At 57.0% G+C, this 7,835-nt stretch overlaps 1 protein-coding gene across 3 annotated transcripts; it reads right to left on the minus strand.

Annotated features, from left to right (window-relative positions):
• Window positions 1-881: 881 nt before the first annotated feature.
• Window positions 882-2,752, minus strand: PSMG3 (proteasome assembly chaperone 3). Of its 3 annotated transcripts, none has more exons than XM_082714012.1 (3): window positions 2,671-2,752; window positions 1,948-2,184; window positions 882-1,395 (listed from the first exon to the last, which is right to left on the minus strand). In XM_082714012.1, exons 2-3 carry the CDS (start codon window positions 2,161-2,163, stop codon window positions 1,243-1,245), a joined length of 369 nt encoding a protein of 122 aa, XP_082570138.1. In that variant the 5' UTR covers window positions 2,164-2,184; window positions 2,671-2,752; the 3' UTR covers window positions 882-1,242. The 3 variants fall into 3 exon arrangements, with proteins under 3 accessions (XP_082570138.1, XP_082570136.1, XP_082570137.1); XM_082714010.1 differs by having other exon boundaries at window positions 2,314-2,688; XM_082714011.1 differs by having other exon boundaries at window positions 2,466-2,686.
• Window positions 2,753-7,835: the final 5,083 nt, after the last annotated feature.

Below are 7,835 nucleotides of genomic sequence, written 5' to 3' on the forward strand. Positions count from 1 at the left end.
GGGGCCTTCCCTGCTCAAGCATCGGCACCCACTCTGGGAAGTGGGCAGGAGTCCCATGGGTGACTCCTGCGGTCACTGTCAGCCAGTCTGTGCTCCCAGCGGGACAGGGCTGACGGTGGGGCTGATGGTGATATTTCATAGGCACGGTCTGCTGACAGAATGAGCCCTTGAAAACTTTCCCTCTGTCTCATCTTCAGCAAACTCATGCTTGCCTCTAGACCAGACTGGCAGGTTGAACCAGTCCTTTCATCGCCTCTTGGAGAGCAGTTTCTAAAGTCAAGAACTTCAGGGTCTCAGAAGCTGTTGATTCTGAGGGAAACCAAATAAAAACATCCCCTTCTGATCTTATGAGGACATGGACGCCACCCAATGTGTTTTCTGTACAGAGATCTCTTTTAAGACTTTATTTTTAGGTCATCTCTAGGTCCACCGTGGGGCCGGAACGCACAGCTCCAAGATTGAGTTGCACGCTCCACTGACCAAGCTAGCTGGGTGCTGCTCTTTACACTGGGACCCCAGCTTCCAGACCCCGAGCCCGCATCCTCTCGTCTCCAATCCTGTGGGGCGGACTCACACGGCAGGCACATGGACAGCGATGCGCCACTAGTGGGGGATGAGGACCAGCCCAGAGGGTCCGAGCTGCTGTCCACAAGGGCAAACGCCATCCCGAAGCCAGCGCCTCACTGGACCTGTCATGCAGCAGGACAGTAAGGGATGTTTGCGGAATGGAAGTTCATAGCTGTCCAGAGAAGTCAGAGAAGTCGGAGCAAAAGAAGTGTGTAGAGCGTGTGAACCTTGCTAAACAAGGTCTCCTCCCACTTCCGCATAGTGTCCTGCACCGTGGGATGCTAGTTCTCAGTATCGCCAGGAAGGCTGGTGAATTATTTGGGGATAGGCGTTTATTGTGAATAAAAAAAATTTCCTTCAACGACAGATACTGCACATGGAGGGCCAGGACTCCAACCTAATGACTCATCTCTCAGTCTCGAATACACGCAGCTATTTGGACCCTAGTAAAAACCGTTCACAACCCCCCAAGACACACTCCTCAGCTTTCCTCCATCCGCGGGTACGTTAGTGCCCAAAGTACGGGTCTGCCTGGGACGGGCGTATTTCCTCCAGCTTCTAGAGCTAAGCCAGAGTTGCTCCTCCTGTCTAACCGAGGGAGTGCTTCCATATCAAGAGAGTATCCGCGTGTCCCCTCGGCTCGCTGAGTAGCAGGCACAGCTGCTGCCTCCAGGGTCACCACACCTGGCAGGACTGGATCACCTCCTTCAAGGCCTTCAGCCCCTCCACACTCCTGTCCTTCACGGCCAGGGCCAGGAGGACCGCTCTGTTTCCAGCCTCCTGAGACACAAACGTCACCAGGTTCTTTGCAAAGACGTGGATGAGAGGCTGGTAAAGGGAAGGAGAGAAACCATTTTAATTGTGACAAATCTGTTTTCCTTAGTGCCTTCACAGAGAGTCCCTCAGGAACCCTCCTGACTTCCTGCACCCTCAATAATCAACCCCCTCCATCTAAGTTCAATGCAACACTGGTTTAGCGTTCAACCGACTTCAGAACACTCCAGTCCTAAACAAAACACCAGAGAGGCACCATTACACTCATTTCCGTGGTGCCTTATGATTCCTTGCTCTCTTCTGGCGGGCTGTCATCCAGAAGGAATCATGGAAGGTATTCTACAGGGCTGGCATGGGGTCTGTCAAATTTCACCGGCTCCAAGGTCGCACGAGAGGGTCAAATTTTACGAAATCAGTACTGCCTCTCTGCTAGATAAAACACTGATATACTGGGGAAAGCATGCACCAAGGGCAGGCCAAATGCCCTCACAGCTACATAGGCCTCAGAAAACAATGTGGAGCCTGCAGGCTCCAGACCCTACTCACAACCCGCAGCCACACAAGCAGTTTTCCCTCCAGCACGGGGTCCCCTTCCCACCACTTTACCTCGTCCTGCCCAAGAAGGACTTTGGTGGTGAGCACGGGCTTGCTGATGTCACCAGCCACGGTGCTGGGCTCCAGGGAGACCAGGGTACCCATCTTCCCGAACTGGGTCACCACCACCAGGATGTGACTGTTGAAGGATGTGCAGACCACCTGCGTGGGGACCCCACACACCACTTCCGTCTTCTGTTTGGAAGTCAGCAAGGGTTTGCCTTCCATGGATGGGTCTTTTCAGTGGCACTTTAATGTTTACCAAGCAAAGAGAGGAAAAAAGGTCACTCAAACCGTGTCGGAGGTGCTCGTGCTCCAGCATTAGCACCGCCTGGTATTCGCATAGAGGCACAAGCACGCCCACCCGAGCAAACCCACCGGAGCAGGCGCCCGCGCGTGCCCGCCGCCTTCACCCGCGGCCCTCAGAAGCCGCTCCAGGGCGCGCGTGTGCAGACGTGCGGGCTGCGCCGAGAAGGCGGGCCATCGGGGCACTCGCGGGACTCTGTCCCCGGACCAGGCTCTATGCCCACCCGCCACAGGCGCACAAGCCCGGGCTCCAGCAGGTGGCCGCGCCCCCGCCGTCCTCTGAGCGTCCCCTTCCGCTTGGGTAAACGACCGGCCCCGCAGGACAGGGAAGCACCCCCGCGCGGGCTAAGGCCAGAGGGCGGCGGGAGGCCGGGGGCCCCGCGGGGCGCCCTCGTTACCCATCCCACCCGCCATGCCGCCCGCGCTCACCGCGCCGCGCCCGGAAGTGACGCCCGGTGGGCGACGCGGGCCCGCCCCCGCAGGGGCCCCGCCCACCGGCCCTGCGTACACTTCACCGGAAGTGCGCCTGGGGGTTTCCGGTCCCGGCGGGGTCTCTGGCTCGTCAGCGGTGCGGTTCCGCGCTGCGGAGAGGGGCCGGCCGTACTGGGCGAGGGGCTGCATCCCCCACCCGCGAGTCTCGGCCACCCGGCCTCTGGCTGCTCCCCCGGGGTGTCCTCGGTGGTCGGGGGGCTGCCTGGCTGTGGGATCCCTACCCCACTTGGCGGCCCTGGGGCTGTGGGAGCGGAGCAGTGCGGAGGTCGCCCCGCGGAAAGCGGGCACAGGGACTTGGGTGTGTCCGGCGGGAGTCCCATCCCGGAGCCAGGGCACGGGGTGTCCTGCTGGCCCGGGCGGGGATGCGGGGACGGCGCGGTGGCGCCACGGCGAGGCCGAGGCCGTAGGGTCGGGGGCGGGGGCAGCTCGTGGTGGGGGCGAGCCCTTCGTCCCCTCTCCCGGGGACCCCAGCCCTTCCTGGGCGAGCTGCGGGGCGGAGGCGAGCCCTCCCCACTCTGCCGAGGTAGTCTGCAGGGCAAGCTTACCGCCCCACTCCCCGGGGGCACCCAGCTCTGCGTGTGTGAGTGTGTGTGTGTGTGTGTGTGTGTGGGCGCACGCGAGCCCTCCATCCCACTCTCCCGTGGGCCCCAGCCCTGGGGGGCCATCTGAGCCAGCCTTCTGGCTCCCATCCATCAGATACCTCAGGCTGCGGTGGGTGACAGGCATTGTGCAAAGTGTCCTGTAGACAGGCTGTTCAGGTTGGGAAAGCTTGCCCCGGGTCCTAAAGCTGGTAAGGGTTGGATCCGGGCTTCTGTTGCTCGCCCTGAGTTACTGGTCTGAGGGCTCTGCGCCCAGGTGCCCAGGTAGGGGGAGAAGGGGCCAGGGTGGCCCCTGTGGCAAGAGGATGTGTGGTCCACCCCCTCCTCTGAGAGCCCCCGAGGGCTCATCCTTTCTCCACGCTGGCAGTGTGTTGTCAGGGTGGGGGAGTCTTGCACTGATACTGGGGTAGCTTGAGCCTGCAGACCCCTCCTTAGGTGAGTGACAGCACTTCAGCACCCCCCCACTCCGAGGCCTTGCCCTCCAGTTTCCTGACAGCCCCTGCGGTTCCCCTCCACCTGGTCTGCCCACCCCACTGAGCCCTGGAGGAAGCCTTGGCATCCCTAATCTTTGCTTTAATGACTCCTTAGACAACCCGTGTCAAGTCCAATGAAGCATGTGCCTTCCAAAACGATTTCTGGTGGCTTAAAATAAAAGGCATGTATACAAAACATTATCAAAATAGAAATAAAAATCAAAAGGAACCCGCTTTTGAGCTTTCTTGCAGCAGGCTCACAGAGGGAAAGATTATGACTTTCCAGGTGCCAATACTCAAAAAGGAGGAAGGGTATCAATTTCTCTGGAGAGTGTTTTTGTTGGGGCTAAATTTAAACCCACATCCACCCACACACACCTCAAAGCAAATGGCCAATTCCTTGCTCTGCTGTGGGAAACATTCCAAAGGCGAGTTTACTGCTGTTCACCTATTCACGCATTCTCTCTATGCAAATAGACACAAGTTTGACACCCCCCCCCCCAAACCCAACTCTGACATAAAGTTCTCACCATAAGAGATGGGCAAGAGCAGAGCGGCGGGTGTCTTGATGACACTTAAGCAGTTATGTCAGGGTCTGTCGCCTGTATGTTGGTCTAGATCTGGGGAAGAGGCTGCATATGAAAGAAAGGAGCTGGAAAGTCTAGGAGGGGCTTCCTGGCAGCGGGAGTGGATGTGTGGGCAGGACGTGGGCACTTAGAGTAACCCGGCCCAGCTCATTGCCTGCAGTTGGCCGTTCTCCAGGAGGAGGCGAATTCCCTTAAGTGAGTTCACTTAAAATGAGAGCTAAGTAGCAATAGTGTCACCGGTGGGGCAGAAGGGTTCGAGAATTTATCTTAAAAAGTGGTGGCCAAGGAAAATATCTTGAAATTGTCTTGTATTCAAGGAATTCTAGGTTATGAATGTCATCCTCTGTTAATTTGTGCCACCAAAGAACCAAGTGCTGGTTTGGCAGGGTCATAATTTTTCCAACAAATCCTCCAACAGCAACGTTCCCAGCTGTGTAGGGAAGAGGGTGGTCCAAGGGCGCCATCCATTTACCCCAGAGCCTCTCCTAATCTTGTGATATGCACGTCTGCCCTTGGAATGCTGTCCTCTCACCAGCCGGCCCTGCCGCCTGCCTGTCTGGCACTGCCAGGCCCTCCCACACTTGCCGCCACGTTCCCCGGTATTGACCTTCACCAGCTTTCTGAAATCTCGCATCTTTCCCCATGCGCCGCTCGCCCACAGCCTCACAGCGTGCTTTCCAGAACTTGCAGCTCTGTGCCTGTGCGTGGGGTGGGGGAGACGGAGGGGCACTTCAAGGGAGCCCAGTCTTGTAAACGGTCAATGCATTTGGGAAACGCTCTGTGTTGTGATGACTCTGTTTCCCTCCGTGGGCTCATGTGCCCAAGACGTCAGCCTTGGAAGTTTCCGGAATCTACCCCCTCGGCCCTTACTAATGGTGCCATGGGGCAACTTTCCCTATGGGCCTCAGCTTCTTGGCTCAGAAATGGAGAGGCCACGTGTGCCGGCCTGGCAGTAGTGATTTCCTGGAACTTTATGGAATTAGCTCTGACTTTACGTATTTTCATACTTACTTACACATATGTGCATTATTTATTACCTTTATTATTAATCATCTGTCTTCTCATCATCAGGTGAGTAACATCTTGCTTCCACATGCCGGGTGAGGAACGGCTTGAAAACAAATCAGCCTCGGGGACTCCGAGACCCTTGAGCGGCAGGTCTGCACGCTCCTTGCCTGCAGGAGGCTCTCTGAGCTGCTGTCCCCGGGTCTGCCAGAGGGAGGGTCTCTGCTGTCCATGCTCCCCCCCCCCCGCCCCCAGCCCCGTCTGCCCCAGCGAGGGACTCTGCTGTGGCCCGGGAGTCTGACCAAGGGAGGGGCTCGTAGACACAGCAGTGTCTACACCGGCAGTGAACCGGTGTGACAGGTGGAGGTGTTACTTGTGGAAATGATTGCCCCTCTCACGTGTCCCAGCCAGTCTCCTACGAGGACCTGGGGATTCGGAGAGCTGGGGATCATGCCTGTGATGCAGGCCCGAGACATGGCATCAGATAAGTGCATTTTACCCCCGTGAGGTGGTGGAGACTTAGGACTGCATGAGGGGAGGTGTTTCCATTAGGGTGCTTCCAGGCAGAGGGGACAGACACCTTTGCTCCAAAGGAGGACAGACAGGCTCACTGGGCAGCTGGGAAGTCCCAGGCACTCCGACAATTCTCTCCATCTCTCAACTCCAAGATTGCTGTCGCTTTCTTCCCCACAATCTCCGGGGAACATCCAGGCCAGTCTCCCTAGACCAGCCTGGGCCACACGCCTGTCTCTGAACCAACCACCCTGTGGAAACTTGGGGAAACGAGCTCATGTACAAGCAGCTCCCCCAACACATGAGAGTCAGCCAGTCCTTGTCAGCAACCACATCGAAGGAGATCATAATGGACCCAACCAACTATCTGAGCGCCCCACCCTCCCAACCGCCCGGAAACCACGCACCCGCTTTGTGTTTCCACAGATTTGCCCATGTGGACAACGCCAGCAAGCCCCCCCCCAGCCTCCGCAAGCCACGTGGCCTTCGTGGCTGGCTCCATCCACTCAGCACAGTGTGGACCAGGGTCATGCACGCCCCTCAGGCACTGGGGGCTTCTCTCCTTCAGACAGACCAGCTCTTGGTTGCTCGGTAACTAGGACGATTCAACGAGGTCACATGCAAGGGCCTGGTGGACACCCCAGCTGCGTTCCCTTCACGGGACCTCGTGCGACTGGTGGCCTTTGCACTGGGGGCGTATGTGGGGAGCGGACATCATTGCATGGCCATGTTTACCCATCTGCCCGGTCCCCTAATGCCCCCAAGACGGCTCGGGAGACATCTAACTGCGGGCCCTGATGCTGCCAAGGCTGTGAGGTCCTCATGCCTTGATCCTGTCCCTGGGGAAAGGTGGTGGTGTTTTGGAGGATGCCCGGGCAGGGTTAGGACAGAGTGGGCATGAGAAGCCCCAGGGGTGGCAAGGGCAGGCACGTGGGCATGTCCACCTCACAGCCATCTGCGAATCTGGGTGGTGTCCCAGCTGCCGCCAAGGCTGGGGACACCCTGCCCTGGGGGGGTCCCACATTTACCCCAGCCCACGTCTGCCCTTTCTGTGCCTCAGCAGGGAGTGATGCCATGCATGACGGTCACGGACACCCTCGAACACGCAGTGGCACGGAATCAGAAGCGGTTCTAATTAGGGTTCTCCACAAGACAGAAATTACCTTCAGCAGCACTCGGTTTTCTGGAAAAACAATGAACAATTAACTTTTTTTTCCAAACCAGGCTTATCCAAGCAGAGGGAGGGGGGCTGGGGATATAAGAAACACAGGCCGCCAAGGTTTTCGGAGAAAAAAAAAAAAGATTAAAGGCAACCAATCGACAATTGCATATATTTTATTACAAAAACAAAACTCCGGGTGTCTGTAAAATTCAAATTTTTCCCAAGGGAAATTAATGAATACCATTAAAACTGAGTCCAGTTTATAAGGATCTGGGGAGCGGTTCCTCCAGAAAGGAGCTCCTCTTCCCAGGGAGCATTTAAAGATCTTTTCTGGAACGTCTGCAGCACAGGGTAAGAAGGAGCAACATCATTTTCCCTTGGAGGCCGGTGGTGTTCCCTGTTGGGTGTAGCCTCTGCTCAGCCGTGGGAGGCAAGGGCTGTGTGGGCTACCCGGGTGGGACTGTTTTCACTTAACGCCGCACAGTAAACATTAAAAAAACCCCTTGTTTTTGGATCCGGTTCCCTGCCCGCCTGGACCCGGGAGCTCTGGACGGCGCGTTGACCCCCCTCGAATTCAGTAAAGCTTGGCCGGTATAACGTTCTGTTCCCAGAGCGAGACTTTCTGGCCTCCTTAGAAATGCTGACAACGGCCTTGCACCCATGTATTTGTTTAGCTCCTTAATAAATGAAACCTTAATCCATGCCCAATTTCGGGAAGCCTTTCTTTCAATAATTTAAGCAGTTATTTTCCCCGGCGTGGAAC

This window comes from Mustela nivalis (assembly GCF_964662115.1).
Source record: "Mustela nivalis genome assembly, chromosome: 19".
In the NCBI taxonomy this organism is placed as follows: domain Eukaryota; kingdom Metazoa; phylum Chordata; class Mammalia; order Carnivora; family Mustelidae; genus Mustela; species Mustela nivalis.